Source organism: Nestor notabilis, unplaced genomic scaffold (genome assembly GCF_000696875.1).
Source record: "Nestor notabilis isolate BGI_N333 unplaced genomic scaffold, ASM69687v1 scaffold8432, whole genome shotgun sequence".
NCBI classification, from domain to species: Eukaryota; Metazoa; Chordata; class Aves; order Psittaciformes; family Psittacidae; genus Nestor; species Nestor notabilis.
The window spans coordinates 48788-74282 of record NW_009916932.1 but is presented as its reverse complement, the minus strand read 5'-3'; the positions used below and the strand labels follow the sequence as shown (position 1 = coordinate 74282).

The 25495-nt window shown below is 43.3% G+C and overlaps 2 protein-coding genes across 2 annotated transcripts in view; one reads left to right on the top strand and one right to left on the bottom strand.

Moving 5' to 3' along the window:
• Positions 1–4574, top strand: part of GAS6 (growth arrest-specific 6) — a gene marked incomplete at its 5' end in the record, with an annotated part of 38782 nt that extends 34208 nt beyond the window's left edge. Inside the window, 2 exons of the mRNA XM_010024834.1 lie at positions 434–662; positions 4003–4574. Coding sequence (XP_010023136.1) covers positions 434–662; positions 4003–4154 — 381 coding nt within the window. The remainder of the gene's footprint in view (positions 1–433; positions 663–4002) is intronic.
• A 3125-nt stretch (positions 4575–7699) lies between these two features.
• Positions 7700–25495, bottom strand: part of TMEM255B (transmembrane protein 255B) — a gene marked incomplete at its 5' end in the record, with an annotated part of 59323 nt that continues 41527 nt past the window's right edge. The window contains 5 exons of the mRNA XM_010024833.1: positions 7700–7867; positions 11840–11986; positions 17257–17416; positions 20368–20453; positions 24172–24252. Of these exons, the coding sequence (XP_010023135.1) occupies positions 7700–7867; positions 11840–11986; positions 17257–17416; positions 20368–20453; positions 24172–24252 (642 nt within the window). The remainder of the gene's footprint in view (positions 7868–11839; positions 11987–17256; positions 17417–20367; positions 20454–24171; positions 24253–25495) is intronic.

Genomic DNA, 25495 nt, shown 5'->3' with positions numbered 1-25495 from the left:
CTTCACGTGTCACTCCAGGTGCTGCTGAAGCTACTGATTTAACGGTATTCGTAATAAGAGGTTAGATTCTGGCATTAGACAAGTGTAAACCAGGAATGAGTTCACTAAAACCCATGAGCCAACTTTTCATTTATAGTACAACAGCTCTAGTGTGTTTGATTCCAGTGCAATATAACACAACTTGCGAGACCCACTAAGAATTCTTTCTGAGAAGACAGTGGTTATGTCTTAACAGTTGCACTGGAACATTGTTTTTTTCATCTATACAAATGAGTTCAGAACACAATCAGCAATGTTAATAAGGCTAACTCTCTAGAGGCTCTGCAAAATCTTTGTAAACAAGGCCACAGTGGGGTTATCCTGATCTTGGATAAGCACAGCTAGATATACTTCTGCTCACTGCTTCTTTTTAAATCTTTTCCCTGCTGTCCAGTATATTATCGTGGCCTTGGAGAACACAGTTGTGTCCAGACTGGCAATAAATCTCTGTGATAAGAAGGAACACTCTGTGGACGTCTTCCTCAAGAAAGATCACTTATCCCTGAGGGTAGATGGGATAGCAGGAGAGAGTGAACTAAGCACCTCTGAGTTAGAGGGTAGTCTGTCCATCTTGGAGAGCTCTTTGCAGTCAACGGTGAAGACATACTTGGGAGGATTGCCAGGTGAGCAACCAGTTTTGTAGCATGGACTACAAACTCCCAACCCACCTTGCTGAGCTGGCAGTCAGGAAAACTGTCTCGATTCATTCAAGCTGAGAGCATTCTCCTCTGTTTCTGCTTGAGCAGGCTTTGTCTGCAATTCAGGCATGGGTTCTTAATAGAAGTGAGGGTGCACTTGACAGTTATCTTTTTTCCTTGAATGAGGGTGTCCTTCTGAGGACAGCTGGAGCCAAAATAGAAAGAGGAGGTTTTGCTTGGTCAGAAATAGGAATGGTTTATCTGAAGGATAGTTGTAAGCAGGGTCATTATCCTAAACCTCGTAAAGCCCATAGGCGCTAGACCACAGACTCCTGCAGTGCTTCAGTAATGGCATGAACATGTGTGAGCACTCCCTGTGAAGAGCACTAGGGCCTCACATGTTTTGAGTGAAACTGGGGAAGCCCAGTGTGGTGATTCTCCCTGGCTGATGTTCTGTTTGAGCTGATCACAGCACTGCACAATTAACAGATTTCATCCCATGAGAGGGTATGTAGAGTACAACCAAAGGGCTACCACCATTTATAGCTTTGCTGACTTTTCAGTAGCAACAGGGCTTCTTGTGTGAGGTCAGTTTGCTCTTCTGTTCTGGAGCTGGGAGATCAAACTTTCATCTGAATCATGAATTTTGGCCAAGTTTGGCGGTTCATTTCTTCTTCTGGCTGAACTGGTTTATCAGTGCCTGCTGCTGAGAAATGCCATTACGGAAACACTTATGTCTCCGATGAACAGTAGTGCATCCTATTTTGTTGAAAGCAGCTAAGCAAAATCTTGCCCTTACTTGCCCAAGCAAGGGAGAGGCAGCAGTGTTGGCCTCTTGATAGGCACTGAAGCAGTCAGGCTGGAACAGTGTGGCTGAGGTGCCATGTGTGGTGCTTCAGCGCATGGTGTGACTGTTCCCACCATAAACATGCGTTTACAGAGCATTCATGCCAATAATGTAAGTGGCATCTAGTCACACCTAAAAGGGGGAGGCCACACACTCTGGGATGTTCACACACTGGCAGAAACAAAGCTGAATCCCCAAATGTAGCATTTTCCAATGTCAGATTGAATTGTCTGAGCTGGCCATTGCACAAGCAAGAGAGGTCACCTGCTTGCTTTCAATAGCTCTCAAGTGCACAGCATAGACTTTCACAGCTCAGAAGACAATCCCACTCTGTCACTGTTCCAAATTTTCTGTGGTTGGCTCAGTCTAATCATGCTGGGTGAAGCACAGGTTCTAATTAGCCAGCACCAGGTGCAAGATACCATAGCTGACTTCTGTAGGCTTAGCTACTTCCTCCTTTCAATCTGTTCTGCTCAGCAACAGGAATTTCTGCCTGTGGTCTGCTTTTGCCATTGAGACGAACCCAGCACTTGCATCAAGAAACCTTGTAATTTGCCAAACGAATAAATGTTTCAGCACTTCGGTTGGATTCATCACTCTGGGTTGAATAACTATACCAAATGGTCAAATCTAAGTGAGTTTGGCTCATTGAGACTTTGAAAAAGATTACGTTGGTTTTGGCTTTTTCCTACTTCCATGCCCTGTGGAAAAAAACAAACTATAGTGGTCACACTTAATGTCTTTATTCTATTTGCCACAAATAAAGAAAGATAAAGTGTGTCCCATCTTAATGTCCTGGGTTCAGCTCAGCAGGTAATATTGCAGATAGAAGATGTGAAAGATGTGGAAGAAATATTTTTTAGAGTTTTAAGGGATAAGAGGAACATATAGGCGTTTAGTACCCTTTCAATGGTATTTTCAGTTCTAGTAAATCCTAAATTACGTAATTTATATGATGCATAGGTGTTTTTCCAGGTAATATTTATACCAGCAGGGGAAAGAGCCTGTAAAAAAGGCTTCTGAGTCTTTTTTTTTTTAATTATTTTTGGTAGTATCTTACAAATCCTTCTGAAAGCCCACACCTGTAACAGCAATCTGCATGATGCCTTAGATGAGTGTTCAAGCCAACACTTCAACTTCTGAGTAAAAATTCAGTTCACATTCATGTAAGTACCCCAGCAGAGATGTCCCCTTCTCTTAAGCAGACTTCACAGGTGAAATTTGGTAAAAGGGGAGGAATAAGAAACGGCTAAAATGACTAGTGTAAGCAACTACCAAGCAATGGTACTTTTCAGCCAGCAAGCTGGAAAATGTATAGCATCTGTGGCTTATGGATCCCACACAAATTTCTTTCTCTCTCTCAGTCCTAGGGTCTGGTCTGAGATGTGTTTGATTACATCAGCTTCAAACTTGGTCCCACATGTCTCAGGACAGAACCCTTTAAGTTGCACATAATCTCAGGTCAACAGGACAACCTATTGTTCAGTTGTCCTTGCTTCAGGGTAAAGATAATGGGTTTACTTAACTACCTGCATCACTGTGAAGTTAAATAACCTTTGAGAGGTTCATTGGTTTCCATTGCACAACCAACTTGGTTGGGTCAGCTTTGGGTTGTAAATAAACTAATAACCTTTGGGGAAGGGTAGAGGACACAGTTCACGTAAATTTTCATGCTACTATCTTACTGTGTGGGGTTTTTTGTTTCTTTAATTTCAATGTGAATATGACATTACAGGAGTTGGTAATAAGATTCACTAATTTCCTCTAGTCTGTTCGATTGTTATTTAATGTCTTCCTTGCTGTTTGTTTTTCTGCCTTTGGTAAACTGATTAAAAGCATGTCACCAGTGGATCTCCATAGAAAAAATTAGTCTCATTAGTCTTACCAACTCAACTGATGTACTCCAGCACCTTTTTGATGAATGGCAGCAACCTTCTTGTGCTGATATATAGCATAATCACAGTAAAGATGAGTTGGGTGAGTGGTAAAGGCTGTGTCTAGGAAGAGCCTTCCTGTCATGAAATTCTTCCTATAATCTTTTGGCAGGTATTTTTGAGAGAGAGAGAGAGAGGATTAGGCGAAGGTATAATAACTGCACTGATGACAAAGAAAAGGACTCAGAGATGGAGGGGAGAGAAACATCAAGGCAGAAAGCAGCATGAACACAGTGTGGAACTAGAGTGAAGTGTTGCTGCAGTGCAGCACATAGTTTTACCAGGACTAGAGGACTTGCAGATACACAGAGCAGCTGAGGAAGGGTTCAGCCTGGGAGAAGGGCTTTTGAGCACAAAAGCACATGATGTTTTCACATGTCTGGTATTGTGCTCTTGCCTTATGTGAGAGGGACCAGGAAAGAGGTAGAAATCCCAGAGTGGAGGAGAGCTTGAAATCATTGAAGTGACAGTCATCTGAGCATAGGTAGGGCAGGTATTTATTCAACAGCAGCCATCAGAGGTGTGTGTCTCCCCTTTCACATAGATGTTCCTGTCACTTCTACTCCGGTCACCGCGTCCTACCACGGCTGCATGACCGTGAAGCTGAGCAACAAGGCACTGGACTTAGACGAGGCTCTCTACAAGCACAGTGACATCACCTCACATTCCTGTCCTCCAGTCGAGGCGGGTCAGTAGGTACCACTACAATGTAAAAGTTTTATATTCAGAAACTTCCAATGCTTTTTTAAAAGATATAAATTATTCAGATCTACCGCACTGCGTGTATAGTTTCTCTTAAACACTGAAGTTATGTAGGAGCTACTGATCCTTATGTCAGATTGATTATTGAAATACTCCTTTGCTTTAAGGTTTAAAGGTTGTAATATATTTGTAAATAGTTCAGAAGACTAATGTTAAATAAGTCAAAAGTACAGAATATACCAAAAGTGAATGTTATCTTTAGTCTGTAAGAGACAGTTTTATCTGTAATGTGGAAAACCTGGTAATATATGAGTGTGGACTGGAAGAAAAATAATAATTCTGTATTATTTTTTATTAACAAACACTGCTTTCTGATTTGCAAAATATGAGAGAATAAAATATTTACATACAAGTTTTTAATATACATGTACTGAGATTATTCTGTATTCTGTTATTTGGACATAGTGACTCAGGCTATGCCTGATGTGGAGATTACACTGGCGGGGGGGGGGTTATGTTAAGTTGGTTTGGGTTTTTGTTTGGAGGTGTGGGTCTTCATGTGCTTATGTCAGTATTATGTATCTTCTGGGCTGGAGAGCAAATGGTTGCTGCTGTTCTTATTGCTAGTTTCTCTTTCTGGTACTACAGATAGAAGACTCAGTTGTGACCTTTAGAAAAAGTCTTGGTCAACAGAAAATGGAAAACAGAGTTGGGTCATCAGGAAACAATTAGTAGAAAAGACTCAATAAGTTGAAAGCCATATGGCTTTTGTGTCAATGACTGCTGAAGCAAATGATGAGGTGTAAAGAACTGGAGAATATTATCTGGTGATAACACATTTTTGCTGCTCAATTTTTAGGTTGGCTCATTCACTGTGAGCCTAGTGAGAGCAGAGAGGCTTGAGAGCGTGAGAGCCAAGCCAGATTGCAGTCTGGTGAGAATATGTGGGGGTTTACTCAGTAGAGGTTGTAGAGTCATAAAGTGCATTCACATTTTAAGCTATCCTTGTGAAGCTGGGGTAAGATTTGCCTAGCCTGCTGCGAGTCCCTTAAATCTTGCTTTATTTGGTCCATGTCTTGCATCAGATTAATGAACTGAGAAAGATGGGTATATACTGTGGTGGGAATCCGAATACTGGGTGGATAAGGTTGTCCCATGCTTCAGGGGGTTAACATGGAAAAGGCCTATTCTTCAAAGTCCTTTATAAATTTTTCCTGGTTGTTCTACATCATGTTCTGTCTCATCAAATATAGAGATGACAGATTAGCCTAATAATTCAAATGTGTGACATCATCTGTGACCAGCCTATGGACATATGTGTCCCAGAGGAAAGGACGAAAGAGGGGGGATACTATTCCAAACATATTCCTGGTAAGAATTCCTGCATTATTTACCAGAGAAGAGGAAGGTACTCTATTAGCCATTAGCCAGCAAGACATCATAGCTCTGTATTGTGATCAAATCAGTCAGCAGTAATGCAGCAGGGCAGAAAAAATCAGAGCTTTATCACTTTAAACTCATTTACACTTACAGAGGGACCTGTCAAAAGCCTCTTTACACTCAGGTGTAACCAGATGCAAGTTTGAAAGGATAATTGCTCACTACACAGTAATAACTTACTGGCAGAATGTGCATGGATAGGAAAACCCAGAAGTAGTTCTATGTTTTTTGCTTTTTTTTATTGAGCAAGGGGAAACCACATTATTTCTGAGAGTGCTTGCTGTCAAGAGTTGATAGCTCTTGATCACTTGTGATATGATGGAGAACCCAAGAAGCATTAGTTTAGTATCTCCAGTGAGAGCTGGGAATCCTGAAGATACTGTGGTTAATAGCACTTCCACACTGCAGTGTTCTGTTTTCTGTGTTTTTCCATGGTTATTTTAGTCCTTCACAAAAATATATCCCTGTGCTGGTTTTGCTGGATAGTGTTAATTTTCTTCATAGTAGCTAGTACAGGGCTACATTTTGGAAACAGTGTTGGCAACACAGGGATGTTTCAGTTACTGCTGAGCAGTGCTTGCACACAGTCAAGAACTTTCCTGCAACTCACCCCACCCCACCAGCGAGCAGGCTGGGGGTGCACAAGATACTGGGAGGGGACACAGCCAGGACAGCTGACCCCAGATGACCAGAGGGATATTCCAGACCATGTGGCATCTTGCTCGGCATATACAGCTGGTGGAAGAAGGAGGGAATGTTCAGAGTGATGGCATTTGTCTTCCCAAGTAACCCTCACATGAGACAGAGCCTTGTCCTGGAGACTGCTGAATTTTTTTTCTGAACCCCTGCCTGCTGATGGGCAGTAGTGAATGCATTCCTTGTTTTGCTTTGCTCACACGCACGACTTTTGCTTTACCTGTTAAACTGTCTTTATCTCAACCCATGAGTTTTCTCACTTTCCCTCTTCTGATTCTCTCCCCATCCCACCAGATGGTAGTGAGCAAGTGGCTGTGTGGGCTTGAGCTGCTGGCTGGGGTGAAACCATGACAATCTTCCATCTTTTTAACTTGGAGTAGCTCTAAAGAAAACAGTACAAACTTAGAAGACACCTATTTTTTAGAGCAAGTAGATGAAACAAACCCTGTTTTACTTTGTTCTTTTCAAAGGAAGCATGCTAGCAAAACAGTCTTATGGCTGACAGTTTTGTCTAATTCCTGTGGTAGTTCCCAAAAAAACTACCATGTGGCATAAATGAATCACAAACATGTCTGACCTTTGTGTTAGTGGTACTACTTATGAGGCCAAAATTATTTTGGATCCTGGAAACATGAATTCTGTGGTAGAGTATGGTACTTTGCAGTTTTAGGTGTAATCCATGTGAACAAGGCTGTACTTCCATTTTCTAAATCAATCTAATTCAGAGCAAAAATTTCTCCAGGACTTTGCGTTTGTATGCATGTATATGAAGATCATTTGCATAGACCAAAATGCACCCCGACCCAAACTTTCCTCTCTTGTTTTCCTGTCCTTACAAATATACACAGTCTTAGGTACAATATAAATATACACAGTCGGTTTAATTGTAAAATAATTGCCACACTTCTTTTTTATTAGTACACCACTTTCACCAAAAAGTGTTATTAAATAAATACTACAAGCAAACAAAAATCTGGTCTCTTCCTACTCAAAATGATTGCCTCAGAGAGCTCCCAACTACCCACTCAGACAACACAGCCTAAAACCCCTCTGTACTGGTTTATGAAAGCAGAACACGTATCCAGAGAGTTTTCTTCATTTCTCCTCTTGAAGAAAATTTATTCTGCAGTGTACTGAGAAGGAAACATTTCGTGCCAGGAAGCAACACTGCATTTGACTGCAGGCAAACTGGGTGGTGACTGGTCATGCCACTGCTGATGTGCCTGCCCTTAGGTTTCCAGGTTTCTCTGCTCTGCTCACAGTGAGGTGTGGGTAAAAGCAAAGCAGCCATAACGTGGTCTGTGGTGGGTTCCTCGGGAGGTCGACTGCCTGCACAGCACAGTTTCCAGAAGTTTCTTTAAAATCTTAAAAGCCTACCAGCTACCTAAAATAAATTCTTTATTCTATGGTGCATATGGTGGAGGCTTTTCTCCAGGCAACAAGTAAGTTGGTGTATAGAGGGCTGGAGCATTGGGGGGAAGACCATAGCTGGAGCTGGACTGAGACGGAGGCTGAGTTTCTTCTGATAAAGAAATGTCAGTAGATGACGTTCCTGGAAAATTGCTGGCAGGCTGTGTATAGACAAAGAAAAATATCCTCTTCAGTAAAGGATTACAACCACATTTGCAGCTCTGTGTGAAGAATTTGCTGTGTGTTATATAATAAGCCCCATTTTTCACACACTGCAGCACAACACTCCGGTTTTAAAGTATAGCTTAAATATAGCAATGGCGGTGCCTAGTGAAACACAGATTCCATCTGTAACCCAAGTCATTTTTAATGACATTGCACATACAGCTAGGCACTAGAGCAGAACAGGAATTTCTGCAGGAAAAGATGCTCTGGCTTCCTGGGTGAGGCACTGCACCTGACTGGCTGATTAGGTTACATGTAGCTGCTTGTCTCCAGGCATCACTGTGAAATTTCAATTATCTCAGAGGTAATTAATCCCAGTTATAATACTTGCACAAAAGCAAGGTCTTATTCCTGTGCCAAATGCAGACTCCTTCTAAAAGAAAATTTTACAGGTGGGTCTCCCTGTAGGTCTTTCACTTCTGCTGTCTCAGCTACAATGGGGCTTTGGCTGAAAGAATCAGGAAAAAAGAGAGCTTAGGAAGCAGCCTATGTTCAGGAATAGGCAGTTTGTTAAAACAAAAGGATGCATGTAGGCACTGACGTTCTGGATAAAACCTAACACTGCTTTAAACCAAGTTTTGTCACTGATTTCAAGAGGGTCAGGATTTTGCTCTTCCCCTCATATGCCAGCACATGCCAGTCCATGGGCTTCATCAGAAGAACTATGCTCAGCTTTTCTCAGGTTCAGGCCTAAAATGCCCAGATTTTTAAAAAAACAAATCAAAGCAATAATACTCATGGATCTTTTTCAGGGAAATGAAAGTTTTTCCAGGCAAAAACTCCTGCTGCTAAAAAAAAACCCAACCAAAAATCCCAAAAATTAATAGCCACCATCTAGAAGCCAGTATAAGGGTTGGCACTTGGACAATGGCATCTCAAAGCTGTCCAGGGTTGGTAGACCCCATGCCATGGTGCCTGGCTTCTTCGTGGGGCTCCAGGTGAGCAGGAGAGGAGAATGTTGTCTTGCACTTATACCACAAGCTGACTTGCTGAGTGAGAATGGAGATGTCCTGACAGGAAGGTTGATTATGCCCTTTAACTCTCAAGGAGGCAGTGCAGATATACTGACAAGACTGTTAGCTAGATCAGCTCCAGTTGCTGCATTTTTGGGCAGTTAGTTTTTTTAAAAATTTATTTATTTGTTTTGGAGTTGTTGCTTCCCTGCTCCCTCAAACTCCAGCCACTGTTTCCATCTGTCTGCCTAGAATAGCTTCTGTAATGAGTTCTCTGGCAGACATGACTGGCACAACCCTTACTGCTGTCATCACCAACAGTCCCTGGCCAGCTAATCATTTACCTGACCAGTTGGCAAACCCATTACCAACACTAGTTGTGACTGAACTGCACTAGTAAGGGATGAATGATTTTGTTAGCACATGCCATGGTAAACAAAAGAAATGCTCGTTACATCCTTGTCAAATGCATTCCTGTTATCACCCGTTCTTTTTTGCATTTGGCTGATTTCTGCTTGTAGACAAGGAAGCATGAGGTGAATGGAGGAGCATTTACCACCAGCTCAGGCTATAATTTTTTGAAAGACTTTTCCTCTGCAGCAAACGTTTATTCAGTGAGTTAGATACTGGATTCAGCAGAGGACTAGGAATGAATCTGCTCAATCTGGGAGCCACAGGTGAACTCAGGTTTATAGCTAACGGAGCTTCAGCCCTTGCAACCAGAGCAGCACTCAGAGCAACACTGGTGTGTTGCATGCCAGACTAATCTGAGGCAGGATATATTCCCAGAAGGAGGAACTATGGCTGTGGATTTCCTCTGGTTGAGGGAAGGGTTCAAACTACATTTGTTAGTTGGTAATTAGTTGCTAACAGCTTTACTTCATTAACTCACATCAAATCTTTTTTCACCCCTAACTCTTAGCTGAAAAGGGTTTTGCTCCTTTTGTTGTACTGAACCACCACGTGTGATCCTGTTCCAACTGGGGGCAGGTGCAGGGCAATATGAAGTGCCAGGGGCTTAGGAACAGTGTTTAGCCAAAGCTTCGGCAAGTCACAGGAAACGCTGAGAAGGAACGTGTCCTGAGGCCCTTATGTGGGTCTTGGTCTACATGGAAGCAAAACGTTATGCTTTTTGAGGTGCTCAGTGGCACCCTCTGCTAGCTGCTCCAGAAATATATGCAAGATTCATGTAGACCTTGGCCTACATCAACAGCCCCATATGGACGTCTTGCGAATATTAGGTCATCTCAGATGCCATATCTTCAGGCAACTGGACTGCATCCCTAGGATAGAGTGTTCAGCCTCAGATTTTGACATCTCAGTTGAAGGCTCAAGAACACAGATATCTAAGTGCACTGCATAGTGACACACAGCAACTGAATCCCACCCCTAGTCAGTGGAAAGACCTCTAGGCTGCATTTGTAGCACTCACATCATTCATCTTTAGCCTGAGATAATCCATGTATGGCTCTCTCTGTGAACTCTAAAGGGTAGAACAGCTCCGGCAGGGTCTCCTACACTATGGACAGCTAAAGCTTAATTCAGTTGCCCACATGTAAGTGTTCAGCTGCCCTTTTGGGATGCCATGGGATATCCCAGACATCCACACAGATGTTATATGGGGACTCCTGGCCTTCTAGAGTGGCAGCAGAGGCCAGGCGAATACCTGATTTCATTATCAGGTATTACTTGATGCCTACATGCCAACAGCCCCTGCATTTAGCCAAATGAATTCAAGCCCCAGGGCCTGTAGTTGCCTTAAGGACTAGCAGCAGCTGAGCAGGGCTTGTGAAGACCTGAATCCAGCAGCTGGGCACTGCTTGGAGCACTCAGCTCTCAAGTAATGGAAGCATATGATGGTTTAAGGTTCTGGCTGTCCTTTATCAGGCCTGTTTCTAACATTCACCATTTGTAGCTCTGAGTAAGTTTATTTTGGTTTGTTTTTTTTTTTTACTTACATGCTGATGCAGAAATTACTTCTCTCCAAACTACAATGTAATGAGCTCCTATATGCAGGAAGGCAGCTTGCTCCCTCCTTCCCCCCACTCCACAGAAAGGATTAAGTGCTTTCCCTTCTGGAGCCCAGTATTTCTTGCTAACCTCTCCTGGCATGGGGACAGCTGGTGGTGCCTGCCTCTGAATGTTCTGAAAGGGAGAGAAGACAAATGAACACAGTTCTTAGAGTAAGTAGAAATCAAGGTGAAGAACTGTGTTTATTTTGGAATGCAGTTAAGAATTTGGGGTAAATGTGATATATTTCAGTCCCTCAGTGGACACAGGACTGAACAGTTACAATTGATCCTCATGACTACTTACATGCATCTTTTCAGTTTAATCCTTTTCTTTCATCTGTTTCTATCCCCTTCTCTCTCTGCTCTTGGCTACGTGCTAACTGAACTCTGCAGAACAGCACAGCTTTTAACTAAAAGCAAACAAAAAGAGATGTTCTTTTTTTCTCTCAACCCATGGTCTCCAAAAGCATCTGGCCACATTTCTGTTAATAAATAAGGCGTGCCAAGGACTGTTCTCTGGCTGTGAAGCCAACTGGCACAGTACATATCGCATCCCTACAGCTGAACTTTTACCACCAAAACAGTATGCCTGGGTTTTGTTAGCACATGCCATAGTAAACAAAAGAAACATTGGTTAAATCCTTGTCAAATGCATTCCTGTTATCACCTGTTGCCATACAGGCTGTATGCACACTGTCTACTGGGAATGGTCCATTGCTCTTGCCATCTTCTGACCCCTTCTTGCATGTTGCTGAGAGACTGTTAGGTGGTCTGGGCCAAACCCATACCAGGAACACACTAACAGTTCACTGGTGTGGATCATCGTCATGTCCTTGCCTCGTTTCAAATCCCCAGGAGCCAAGATCTACCACTGCAGAGTTTGTACTGAGTAGCAGCTTATGCTTTTGTGATGGAGCAAGAAGGGTGTCATTCTGTACTGTACCTGGAGAGGTAGTGGGTAGGATGGATATGTAGATATAGTTGCTGCAGAAGGACAGAACCCAGCATATGTCAGGATCTGCTGGGCAGGATTGTACAGGATCTGAGGAGGAGGTGCAGCAGCACTGAAAGCAATTTGGGACAGAGGAACCTGTTGAGCACAGAAGACAACAATATATCAGCACAGTGCAGAGGGGGCTCAAGCAGGATCTGGTCCTAACACCAGCAAGTCGGCAATTTAACAACTTTCTATTTTCCAACACAGTAATGGTACTACAGAAAAAAAAACCAACCAAACCAAGGAGCAGACAGAATGAGAGGGGGTGTATCTGAAGTGAATTTTCTGACCAGAAATACACAGCTATTTTAATCTTCTTTCCTTGGAAAAAGACTGCTGGTGCTTCCCGAGCACCAGTTACGGAAGCACTGGCAGTACTCCAGACCTGAGACACCCTGAAGAGCACAGCACACAGCTTTGACCACCTCTTCTTATTCACTCCAGCACCAAACATCCAGTCCTTCACAATTTGCTGCAGACCCTTTCCAACAGCAACTACCTGATGCTTTCCTACACAGATCTACAAAGATGTCCCTTTCCAGACCACCGGCTCTTCTTTCACAACTCCCTCTGTCTTCTGAAAGGGAGTTTGCTGCTGGCTGTCCAGTAACACCCACCATGTGTGTATCTATCTCATTTGTACTTCATAAAATCCTTCATCATACCTTGTGGCTTTATTGGCATGTCCCTTAACTGCAATGTGATACGAGGTTTGCAGGAAGAAGTAATAGTTCATATTAAACCTGCTAATACAACTTGGGGAAAGAAAAAAGAGAGCAAAAGCTGAATGAGAAAGGGGGCTTGTGTCAAACCCTAAACCCCTGTGCTATATAACCATTTGCGAAGGACAACAGAGCTCTCTGTGAAAGATTTTCATGTCCTTTTGCTTTGCAAAGCGAGACAAATCCCGTGGTTTCTTTACTCTCCTTTGTTTTTATTAGCAGATTCCTCTACATGTGAGAGCATGGAATTTTCTTTTTACTGAATAATAAAAAATATGGTGTTTGCCAGACAAATGCTAAAAGCAGCGGCCAGGATTTTATTCTTTTTTTCTTCCTTTTGGCATTTCCTTTCAGATTTTTCAGTGAGAGACATAAACCACTGTATCCTCTGGAGATAATGTGAGATATCTCTGTGATTGAGAAAGAGGTAGATTAATAGTGTTTGTACATGGAAAACATCATCTAGGTCACTGATGTACCACATGAGGTTACCTGACAATCTAGGCTTTAGTTCTCTGAAAAACTTAGCACCCCAGGAGCTGGTGCAGAGAAAGGCTGGGGTCAAAAGCAGAGAGCCTATTTTATGTGAGAAGGCAAGTCTCTCATCTTCAAGGTATCTTACTCAAAACACCTCCTTTCTACCCACCCTGCTGGGTGGATATGGTGGGGAGAAAGAAAAGGATATTATCTTTCAGAACAGAGTAGTGAGAGGTATCTAACAGGTTGGCCTTAGACCCAAAGGTTTTGGGCCAGCCACATGACCCATCCTGGCTGGGGCTGGACCCATGCCCAGAGCATTACCTTCTTCAGGCAAGTGAGGCCCTGGAGTGATCAGATCATTCTGGCTATGGACATAAACACATCTGTCACCAACTTTCTGGTTTGGGTGCTGCTGCCTTTCTCCCAGGAACCTCTCTCAGCCCTCTTACATTCTCTGCATCCACAGCAGCAGCACTCTAATTGCTAAGGATGAACACCACAGCAGTCCTAGAAGATGCCCCAAATCCACTGACTAAAGCACCTTATTATCAGGCTACCTGGTCTCAGCCTGGATTTGCCGGTATTGAAGCTGGTTAGATGCTTTTATCAAGTATTCCAGTAATGACACTATCTTAAATTAGTCACATAGAATACAAGGGTAGGTGGAGACATTTCAAACTGAAACACCACCCAAGTCAAAGAGATAAGGACCTATGAAGTGGCCAGAGAGTGCTGCCAGTACTTTGAGCATGGGGAAACCAAGCTGCGGCCAGGGGGACTGAGCTGCTGCTCACTTTGTGCTGCGCTGTGCACTGCAGAGCAACACAGGTCAGCTCACTGATCTGACACAGCCCTGCCAAAGCTTTTATTTCTGAGCTACAACCGCTTTTAATGTCAGACTGCACCTGCAGTTGCATGAGTGCTAGGACACGAACACATGGCACGTAGCTCAGTAATTAGGGGTTCATTCTGTTTTCACTTTTTAGAGCATGGATGAGGAGAGGGATAAGAGAATGATGTTTAATCTGTTTAGATTCCCTTGAGAACTCCAAGAAAGAGACTAATTGAAAAAGCCAGCAACCTCCCCCCAGGACAATCAGTAGTTCTGATTGATGCAACCCTAAACTCAGGACAGGCAGATTCCTTGGCAAGGTGTGTCTGGAAAACATCTACAAGTCATCAGATGAATACTGGGGCAGGGATGTAGATTAACTCTTAGTACCAGTAAGTGGAGTTTTCCATGCATTTCTTTACCTCTGTGTTCTGTAAGAAATAATCATGGGTTTTACCGTTTTGGATACTCCAAGTACATACTTCCATTACATTATATGGTAATCTGCTTTTTATTAAAGGTGACTGCCTAGCCAGCATCCTATACCCAAGCACACTGTGTAGATCTGAAAAGGAGAGTACTGTCATAACCACTGCAGCTCCCCAGCACCCAGCAGATCATGGAGGACAGCCACATGGAGGACACAGGGGCCACAGAGAGCTGACACCCTGGGGGCCATGGGAGCCTGAAACGTTTCTCACTGAGCCAGCACAGCCCTCTGGCAGGCAGCATGGGGAGCGTGCCAGGGTCTGCAAGGAATTTGTCACAAGGAAGAAAACCCGCAATAACCAAAACAACACTTCGTTTTTTTTCTGTCCAGGAAATGTGATGGGTTTAGAGGCAACAGTACTGTTTTGCAAACTCTCCCCTTTGTAACATGTTTTGGCTGCCAACGTTCCCCAGAGATAAACATGATGTTTTTTGTTTGATTACCAAGCCTGGCCCTGTGTTTTCTGGAAGTCAACCTTGGAGCAATGCCCTGAGGCGTTTCAGTGGGCTTTGCAGCTCTCCCTGCAAAATGCCAGTGAGCATTTCTGTGGGAAGGTGACATCCTGAAAGAAAATTGTTCTCCCACACACTTTGAAGTTGTGTTATTTTGTATTTCAGTCTCATGACCCTTTCTCTCCCTCTTCTGCTTCATGTTTCCTTGGTCCCTGTCTTCCCCCAAGCATTACTCCTTTAGTAACAAAAGTGAGCAGCAGATTAGCAAACCAGCTCTGGCACATCACTCAAAAGGACCCTGAAAAAGCACAGGCAGGAAGAAGGAGCAGCCATTGCATTTTGGATTGCTGCTCTAGTAAGACTTCCACAAGCATAGCATGGCTCCTGTGCTAAGGTAAGTGACACAAACTCGTATCTCCCTTAAGCTAGTGAGGGTATTTTTTCTGCTCCCACTGCAGAGAAGACATTAAACAGCTCATTCAGGTCACGTTTTTAGCTGGAGCCCCGACAGACTCTGTCTAGCAGATCGTGGTGGGAAGCTGTGAATCCGGTCTTGCTGCTATTTCCTTGCACAGCTTTATGCCACCCAGTCAGAGGACCCAGACCTTGACCCAGGCTTTGCCTCCTAGCAAGGGAACGTGCCAGGCCCCAGTTCTCCCAGGAATGTCTCCTTGGCTTGGTATCCCTGGCACAAGCAGTGCAGTGATGGCCTCTGCACAGCCTAGAGGTGTGCCTGGGCTGGAACTCACCTGCTACAAAGCATCAGCCCAAATCCCACATAAACCTCTGTTTGTGCAAAACAGATTAGGCTCAGGCTGGCTCTCTGCACCCTTTCCCATCTCAGGGGAGCACTAGCAACTCCCTCACGTGCCCTTGGTGGAGATACTTGCACCCATCTGCTAGGCAGGGGAAAATACCTAGCAGCACTGGAAAAGTGCAGTGCTGTACCAAGGATATAGTGTAAGTGATGCCTGCCTTCCTCTCCTCATGTAGCTGCTCTTCCCCACGTTTCTCACTGTGGTTGCTTCTGTTCCCCTTCTGACATTGCTCCTCTCACAGGGAGGGGATGAATTAAGCTGGGAATGCTGCTTCCACTCCTGTCCATCAGGCAGCCACTACTGTGGTTCACTGGTGTACTCCAGTTTGTTATAAACTCCTTGAAAGAGTGCCCTCACATAAAGGACAGATCAGCTGCACATTTCTTACATGTGAAGGCTCAGTGTGCTTGTTTGCCTTAAGCTAGAGAGCAAACATTTTGTGACTCTTAAAAAAGGTGAATTTCAAGTAATTCATATGGCCCTGGTCCATCACATAGTTTGAAGGACCCAACACAAGTGGTAGATAGCATGGACATGCTTGCTAAGGGTCGCTGGGCAGTCAGAGCATGGCCTTGGCTCACTGGCTGTCAGCTCTGAGCAGCTCCTTCCTTCGAATTTGTCCCCTCTGGTGTACATCTCACCCATCTCTCTTGCTTTATCTTCCCTGCTCCATCCCTCTCTTCTTTCCTTTCACCTGTCTTTACGTTCCCTCTGGAATAGCCACCAGAAATACTATGAATCTAAGATGACCTGTGCTACTATCACACCTCCCTTTGGCTCCTGCATTTCGCCTTCATCCCCACGCCTCTGCCCACTTAGTTTGGAAGCTCATTGGGCAGGGACCATCTACTCTTCTGAGCGCCTAGGAAAATCATGAGCTACTTGATTGGTCTTCAGGCACTGCTTTAGCAAACATGACTATTGACAGTGATAATAATCCTGAGAACAGCTATTTTCAGCTTTCTAACATATCAGAAAATCTAGGCAGATGAGTCAGTGTATTACAGAATCCCTCCTAGCACACAACCTCTTATGAATGCAGTGGTGCACATCAGCACAAGGTGGTGGTGTGCCACAGGGAGCAGTTAGAGCATGGCATTCTTCAGGTTAATGTGACCTAAATATGACTGTTTAAATAAGAACTTGAGTGGTACTTCAAAGTTAATCCCCATTCTTGGGGAAAAGAACTACATGAGGTTAAATAGTCACACCTAGGACTTGAGTTTTACAGGTCAGCTACAGACTAGCATCCTTAAATTCTGTTCTGGCCCACACATTCAGTTCTGAATTAGATGGAAAAATAGATGCCGCTAAGTGAATCGCCAGCATCTGTTAACACAGACATCTGTTTTTTCTCTTCCATTCATATATTTGACCAGGCTTGACCTACTTAGCTGTGAGCAGCTGGCAACAGCTTAGCCTAAAGATATGAGTCCAGAATCCCAGATCACACAGGAAACATGTTTAACGTGCCTCCTTTGTGCAGTTACACTTCCTTGGTTTTAACCCATTTGATAACATCAGCAAGCACATAAGTCCCCACGTAAGGCAAAAGACTGTGGGCCTTACCATGTCTTTAAATGCCCCAAGAATGGCTGCTGTAATAATCCCCAGGAACAACCCGATGATGTTGAGGACTGTGGAGGACCATAGCAGCCTGTACAGGTGAACCACGTCCTGGCAGCTATTCACGCCGAGAAATTCATAGTAGCTGGAGGACTGCTCTGAACTGAAAGGGAATGCAGACTGCGTCACTGCGGTGGAATGGTTTTGCACATAATGCAGAGCACCAGAAGATCTGAATCTCTCCTGCTGACTTTCCTCTTTGGTGAAGTACTTCATCCATGCTCCCACCAAACACTGCTCAGATGAATTGGAGAAAGCTCTACTGTAGACAAAAATTGGCTCTACAAATTCCAGCATTAAATGAGCCCAACTAATACCAACCCTAGCTTGGCTGATCACTGTGATGTACCAGCAGGGATTCTTTTTTTCGCTCAGGGTCTCTGAACACAAGCACATTCCTGGCATATGGATGCTCCCCTTGCCATTTAGCTACCAGATATAGCATGCTTAGCATTGCTTTTTTCCCCCCCAGCTCACCTGGAAATTTGCTGGCAAGTTGCTTAAGCATAAATTCAACCACAGGAAGGGAGATTTTGCCAGCTGGCTACATTTGCTTATGGTGTCTGTGGTTCCAAATTAACAGATACAACACAGTACAGTATAAAGATGTGCCCTTACACTATGGATTGTACTATCCAGAAATCTTTCTTTGCTCATATTTCTACACTGCACTGATTATTGTAAATCAGGAATGTTGTGAAGTTAATCCTCATTGTCTTGCCGAAAGTCAGAAGTATCCTACTGCAAAATTTGAAACCACAGTTTCCTGCAGCTCTTTCCAGTACTTGCCTTAATGCTATCCCACTAATGGGCTCCTGGAGCTATTTGAGTTGGAAAGATCTTTAAATGCCAAGTCTGTTTTTGCACTGTTAGGAACTTGCCATGAGATTATGGAGAAAACAGAAGTGAGCAGAGTTTGTGCTCATTCTTCTGTTCCTCCATCCACAGCACATGGGGCAGCAGTGGAGATGGTGGTTAGGGAAAGCTCTGTTGAGGAAGGTAGCACATGGAGAAACCTGCAATAACATTTCTGGGAAGAACCAAGCCAAGCACAGTAGTTCCTGGAAATGTCCAATCATTTGTTTTGGGGCATGGTTCTGGCATAGTGAATCCGCTACTGTTGAATTCACTTGGGCCCTATGGTGAGCCGACCTTAACTAAATAGGCTCATCATGAAGCCTGTACCTACAGCTGCCATGAGTTTGAGGAAATCTGACTTGTGATCCTGCCTGTGTCTCGGTCTGTTGCATGACTGACACTAAGTCACTTTGTGTGACTGTGTCTCCTACTTCTCTCTAGCTGCCGTATGCACTGGAATTGCCAGGGCTGTGGAGCAGTATGACTGCTTCTTTAGTCTGGATTTGCCTATGCCAGTGCCATATAATCTTGCTGCCCACTGTGGATTGCTGACAATGGCATGTTTAATTATATCATCGAATACTCTTACAGCAGTGATTAATCTCGGGTGTTTCAAACAAACCCAATGTGCCAGAAAAATGGCAGTGAGAACCTCCATCTGGAGGGGGAGTATTCGTGATCTCTCCTTCTTACATTATTTTTTAAGCTACAGAGTTTCAGTCATTTCATTTGATAACTCTGAATGCTTTCACCCCTTTAAGACCCTGTTCTTTTCTGTATTGGGTTGAGCTTTTCAATTCAGTGTTAACATTCAGCAGTTAGTTAGTTGTGTACCATGGAAGAAAGCATTCTCAGTATAAACAAACTGCATTGCAGCTATGATATTCCACCATTTGTCTATCATAGAAAAGGAACCAGTTGTGCATACTCTACCTTTCCCATTTCATTTGTTTTGTATACCTTCATCATGTCCAGATTTAACACTTCTTACACAAGCAAAAGACTCTAACATTCATAGTGGTTTTTAACCCATTCCATAGTCCTGCACTTACTATGTCACTTACATGTGTATGAGACATACGCATGCATAGATGACTTCCCTCTTGTACCAAATTTCATTGTGCTTCTCTAGTTGAGGCACGTCTTGTGTGGAAGCCTCACTGTGCCAGCCTCATTCCCCTACATTTAAAACATTCATGTCTGGCAGTATGCCAGCCAAGGCTTACAGAGGACTGGGGTTATTCAGGGCTGCTAGCATGTGAAAAGGAGGCAAAACCAAAATAAAACAGGATATGTAGGAAGGAAGGAAGACAAGAAATACGGAGAGGGAAAGAAAGAAGAGTGGCTGTGGGTGAACTGTAGTGGATTGCGGAGGTTGCATGAGGGTGCATTCTAAGATGATACTGAGGTGCACAGAGGATGAGTCAGGCAGATGTGCTCCGGGAAATTCTCTTCAGTTTCATGGCAAGACATGATGCTGCCTGCAGTTGAAATGTCTATGTTCCACGTGGCCAGTCAGTTGTGCGAGTTCATTTCATCTGTCTTCCACATCATAAACCTTTGCACTTTGCTGTGATGTAGTTTTTCCTTACCACCATTTTTACTCCTGTTAAATCACTGCTTGGCAACCTTGTGCTAACCTTCAGCTGATCTTATAAGCATGTCCAGACATTGCCTTTCTTATCTTCTGACAGATCATGCTTTGGCAATGACAAAGTCAAATGAATAGCTTCAAAAGACACAGGACCCTCTGTATCTAACCTATGATAATTTAGCAAAATCCCATGCCTTCATACGCTGTTGCTAACAAAAGAGCTCTGCATATACCTACAACATGATCTCTGCTTATGGACACCTATATTCCTATTAATTTTGTTTCCCTCAGTTTGATTGGGAAAAAATAAAGGAAAAGTAAATCTTGAGAGGGCTATGACTAAAATGGTCAACTTTGATCACACAGCAAATAGCTTATGGACATATTTAAAGAAAAAGAAACTGAAATAATGCCAACACTAATACTCAACCCCTGACCCCTTCTCTGCTGGCATCTGGACTTCAGTCTCAGAGGAACTGGATTGCTCAGCATACAAGCCCCTTGCGTTGCTTCTCCAGCCCTAAGGGCACCCACCACTATCATTTAAGAGGGACAACAATCAAGGATTTCTCAGGGGCCATTGACTGCACACAGATACTTACTTCTCACAGTTGTACAGGTCACAGCAGTAGCATGTATTACTCTTTACTTTCAGCTGGCACCTGCTGTTTAAGGTATAACATGTCACCTGCCAAAAAAGAAGAGACTGACTTTTATGCTCGGTGTTACAGTATTATGTGAATCAAGCTACCGACCACAAAGCAGCAGCTACTGCAGTATCAGGAGTGCAGCAGCTCCAGTGCAGGAAGATCCTTAGATTCCAAAATCCATGACTGCAGGGCAGAAGGACCTCCCTGAGCACCCAGGAGTTTCATTTGGGACATCAGCCCAGGCATTTGCACTATGGAGCCCAGAGGGTCCAGAAACAATATGCAGCCAGGGCTGCCAGAGTTTGCAAAGCCCTTTGCTGCACTGCCTGGTGCTGTTTTGCTGAGCCCCAGAGCTGTGAGATACAGATCCCTATGGCTGTGACACAGGGACCATGGGTCTTGAGAGGTACACCACAGCAAGCCACTGAAGTGGGCAAGAGTGCCACTCCATCATAGTGGGGAAATGGGCAAAGAAATGGCCCATTTATCTGAACAGCTCCCAGTAGATCAGAGCTCTGTCTGTCCTTTCAGCAACGCCCTCCTGAAGACGAAAACAATTAGGAACAACAAGAAGAACAGTCTCCAAATCTACAAACAAAACTGCTCAGAAAAGATCCAAGCACCTCAGCAAATAAGTACCATTTACTGTAGGCTCTTGAATAGAAAACCGAAAAGGTTAACTTGTGTGAGCAGCAATTGCAGGGTTGGACAGATGTTAGAACAAAAAACGTAGGCACAGATAACCCACTCTCCATCCAGACAATAAATCATTTTAATGACTCCTTAAGTGTGGTAAGCATTAATCAATTTTGTTTTGCACCACAGACCAGTTGAAATACTTTATATGTAAGCCTTTTTTCCATGAGATTTTTAGTACATTGATTTTGAAGTCCTGGAAAACTGCCAGGTTTTAAAAGCTAGCAGGTCAGAAAAGACATTCTTTCTATAGTTTTTATTTTGATAGAAAAAATGGACTGTAACCACTGAGAAGTATTTTGTTCACAAAATGCAAATAAAGTGTATTATTGAATGGAAAATTCTCTGTAATGAAAAAGTAAAAGGAGCATGTTTACGAGTACATGCCTGCTTTTGAAAAGCTTCTCTCAGACAGTTCTGCTTAGCCATGAACATGTTACTCTGTGGGACTGTCTCCACAGGAGATGTTAAACCAGATGTTTCCCAGCTCCCGAGTTCTGGATCTGTGTATCCTTTTTAGTGTGAAAACTGCTGCTGTTGATGAGTCTGCACTCCTCATATGTTTGTTCCCAACAAAAGAAAAGCCTTAAATGCACACAACTCAGCACCACAGAAGTTCATCTTGTAGCTGGTCTTAGACTTGCCACACTTGTCCTTAGCAGAATTTGCTTGAGCAGTGCAAGTTGGGTGACAAAGCTAAAGTCAAAATGATGCCTTGGGATTGCTTTGCTGCCCACGGCAAGGCTGTACCTGTGGTCAGCGTCTCATACAAATGAGCTCATCTAACCTAAAATGGAAGTTAGGTTATAAAAGGATGGTGTCAGGCTAGGTTGCAATCTGGAAGTGAAGCTTACGGCTTGGTACAGTCCCATTGCACTTGTCACAAGAATATCTCACCCTGAGATAGGACCTTGTTTCATCAGCCTTGTTCTGTCGTGTCTGAACTTCCTGGGATTTCACATAAGGGCTTGTCAGCCTGAAGTCACATTCAGCTGCAGCCATCCTCAGCCTGAGCTGCAATTTACTGCAGAAGAGGAGCGTGTTACCGGGTAGGCTTACTCAGAAGTGACTGAAGTGTCACACCTGGCTCCTTCTCAAAGCAGTTTGAAAACTAATCCTGAAGCAGAGTGTACCGATGCAACAGCTATTTTGTTGGAATGCCCTGGTGGTTCTGGATTGAGGGGAACTTAAGACTTTGGTTTTGACCTCCTGTATGTAGTCAAATTGGCCTAGGACCTGCATAATTAAAATACCCTTTTCCCGTTACATATGCATGATTGACACTAGAGGGCTTCATAAGATGGAGTGGGCTGCTGAAAAGGTTGTTTATTCTGATGCATGTCTTTGAGGACCACTTCTAATAGGAAATCAAAGTAGTTTTCCCTCTCCAAGCATTAATAAGGCCAATTTGCCCCTTTATGCTATAGAAGGCTACAAGTACAAAAGACGGAGAATGGCAAGACCTTATACATGGTTTTTGCTTGCTTCTGGATTACAAGACATATTCTTTTACTGGCCAAGGAAGTTACTGTAGTTGTCTATTTTTATCACTGCATTTTTAAAACATGCAAAGAACAAGACACTCCTTTTTAGGAGAACAGTGTGTAAACCAAAATAAACAAACTACTGTGTGGCATGCGCAAGGGTGATGGAAACAGGCCATTTGTGGGTATTGTGCATGTCAAGACCTACTATTTCATTTGAGTGACCAGGCACTTAGCTTTTTCATATTCTGGCTGTTCGTGCCTGTCTATCCTCTCAGCACCAACTGAAGAGATGTTCTTACCTCATGGTGATTGCTAGAAAATCAAAATCTTTCTGCACTAAGGAAACTGAAGAAGCAAAATAGGCAAACTACATGAACTGGAGGCCACTCACAGGCTAGAGATGGCAACCAAAAGGAAACCTGCACTCAGTAAACAATCTGCCTTCCTATTTAGGAGTTTGCCTGGCATGCACAGCATGTCCCCTGCTCACTAGCTGGCTAACTTTGGAAAAGCAAAATCCAAGTTCAAATGCCATAGATCATTAATTCTGAATTAGCACATGCTGACTCTAGAACCCCGAGGCTGTGGTCACCTGCAGGGAGCCGTTTGTGTTCAGTGTGATGCCAGCTACACGATTATTACAGGAATCCAAAGCATTTCTCAGGCCATGTCTGTATCTGAGTGTGCAGGCATGTTTTAGAAGAGATTACAGGAAAGGGTGTTGTCACACATCATAAGTTTGTCTGGATAGGTAAGGAGGTCAATGAAATATTTTTGTCATGCACTTGCTGGAATCAACAATGGGGTGCCATAGCAGCAAGATTTAAGGAGTATTAGCTTCTTAACCTGGTAATATACTTTGCTAAGCTGTCTAGAATTATTAGCAGTAACATTCCCCGCACACTTTTCCTTAGCCATGGGAGGAATGGTGATAAAGGACATCTGGCTTCTTGTAAGTTATACCACTGTTTAGCTGTTCTCAGTCCTGCCCTGCTTGATATTCTTTTCACTTCCACCAATTTACCACAATAATAAAATGAAATATAGGAAAAGAAACTAAATCTGGACGTCTCCGGAGGCTAGCCATTTGGTTATGGGCGCTTTTCTGACCATGTTAATGTCATTGAGATAATAAAAAAGCTGCATTCAAACCGCCAACATTCTTGGCCTGTGCTGGATAAATACAGAAAAGATTTGAAGTCTTCTGGACAGTGCAAATGAATTAATTTAGATATTTCCTATTCTACTTGAAGTCTACAAAAACATCCTTAGAGAAAGATGCCAATGTGACAGATACATTCCAGACAGCTATCATACAGTATAGATGGACTAGGAATCATTCCAGTCCCAGAGTAATGTACTGGATAGAAACACTGACGATGACTCAAAACCTCACTGATTGTAATGATCTGCAGTCATCAGAGGCTTGGACAAGTGGGGAGTCACTTGTGAGAGAAAAAACAGTAGGGTTTCTATCAACCCTTGACCTAAATGCACAGACATACTCTCAAACACCTGCCCCCCTCCTCCCCTCGAAGTACAGCAGAAATGAACATGTGATGAGTTTGTTTACCTCTGTCTGGTAGGCATCATACAGGAATCCTATTCCACTTGAATAAAACTGGCACCTTTTGTTATACAAAGGTCTGGGTTCCTGTAAAGAGAAAAATAGCCAAAAACATACTCAGTCTGCAGGAAGCGTGAAGGCACCATGTCCCATGTCTCCATGCCAGATGCTTACAGCTCTGTGGAGCTGACGCCAATGTACACATTTGGGTAAGCGGCTCACACACCTCCATGCTGGCTTTCTTTCCAGAATGGCTCTCCTCAGGGTTTCCTTCTTCACTCTGCATGTGAGTACCATTTATTTTTCTCTGTATTAGTCACCTCTTTTAAGAAGACATCACCCCTGGCATTTAATCACTTCCTTGCTTGATGTTACATAGTACTGCTCTATGAGAATGGTCCAGTTGCTCTTTTTCCTGGTACGGTTTCTTACCTAGTGCAAAAAATTACTTTGTCTTACTTGGGGACTTCATTTTTAAAGGATTTCAACAATGCCCATAGTGAAAACAAAGTAAAATAGCCAATTCTTTAAAGCATTCCGCTCACTACACACAATGCAACTCCCCAAAGTAAAACAAAGGATAATGAAGAAATGAAGGCATAAAAGGAAAGTTTTTGCCTTATTTTCCATTTACGCTTATTGCAAAAGATGCATTCACTGCTCATATTTCATATTTTGCATGTAACAGTTCTCACAAGCTGATATAAAAGAAGAACACAATGAAATCTCGTTGGCCAGATGGAAGATGTGTGTTTCTGACCTTGGCGAATGGCCACTTTGAAGGCTAGAGTGTGCATATCTTAGTCTATTTCAGAACTAGACCATATTTGCCTAGGGAGGATTTGACAACTGAAGAGTCCTCTGTGATCAGATGTCTACCCCAAAGCAAGGTGTGGGAATCACTTATGTTGGCAAAAAAAGAGGTTTTTTTCAACTTTCCATCACTTACCTAGTCCTGATTTGTGCTTTCAAAAGCACTCAAGTGCTCCTCTATATATTGTCAGTCAGACCACTTCCAAGAGAGAAGATGGAAACCCACTATTTGCCATCCCCTCTTTCCATGCTAACTTACTTACAAGCAAATGATTATTTAAGTTGTTAGGAGAAATCTGTGCTGATTAACTTTCACTGCATTTTAAAGCTTTATGACCCATCCAGGAATAACCCAGAAACTGCAGAAAGATCTGCAATGCTTAAGATCACTTCCGAGTATTCTATGCTTGTTGGATAATGAAGTGCGAACTGTATAAATCTGCTGACCCAAAATACATAATCAGTTAAAATGCAGAGCTAGGCAGGAAAGCAGATAAGTCAATGAACAAAGCTCATC